This window comes from Penaeus monodon, chromosome 30 (genome assembly GCF_015228065.2).
Source record: "Penaeus monodon isolate SGIC_2016 chromosome 30, NSTDA_Pmon_1, whole genome shotgun sequence".
Classification (NCBI taxonomy): domain Eukaryota; kingdom Metazoa; phylum Arthropoda; class Malacostraca; order Decapoda; family Penaeidae; genus Penaeus; species Penaeus monodon.
The window spans coordinates 19,044,442-19,044,735 of record NC_051415.1 but is presented as its reverse complement, the minus strand read 5'-3'; the positions used below and the strand labels follow the sequence as shown (position 1 = coordinate 19,044,735).

The following is a 294-nucleotide window of genomic DNA, read 5'->3' as shown; positions in this document are numbered from 1 at the left end:
ATTTATCTCACTATAAACATCCTTGGTGTATAATAACTTTCACCCTCCCTCCCCCTTTCCTTAACCCAATATCCCATTACCTCACAGATTTACTCACAGCTTCTCTCCCTCTCTCGCCGTCCTTCACCAGATGTCATGAACGAAACCTTCGGCGCTGGAGGACCCTGCCAGTCGGACGGCCGCCTCATCGACTTCTCCGAGTTTGACTACCCCTACAGAAAGGACACCTGGATCCCCATAACGTGGCGGGAGGTGCTCAAGGTAAGGAAGGCTCAGGCGGGTGTATGCATGTAG

General features: G+C 52.0%; 1 protein-coding gene across 1 annotated transcript in view; it reads left to right on the top strand.

Annotated features, from left to right (window-relative positions):
* Positions 1–109: 109 nt before the first annotated feature.
* Positions 110–294, top strand: part of LOC119592371 (QRFP-like peptide receptor) — a 93,269-nt gene continuing 93,084 nt past the window's right edge. The window contains exon 1 of the mRNA XM_037941195.1: positions 110–261. Within this exon, the coding sequence (XP_037797123.1) occupies positions 136–261 (126 nt within the window). The 5' untranslated portion in view covers positions 110–135. The remainder of the gene's footprint in view (positions 262–294) is intronic.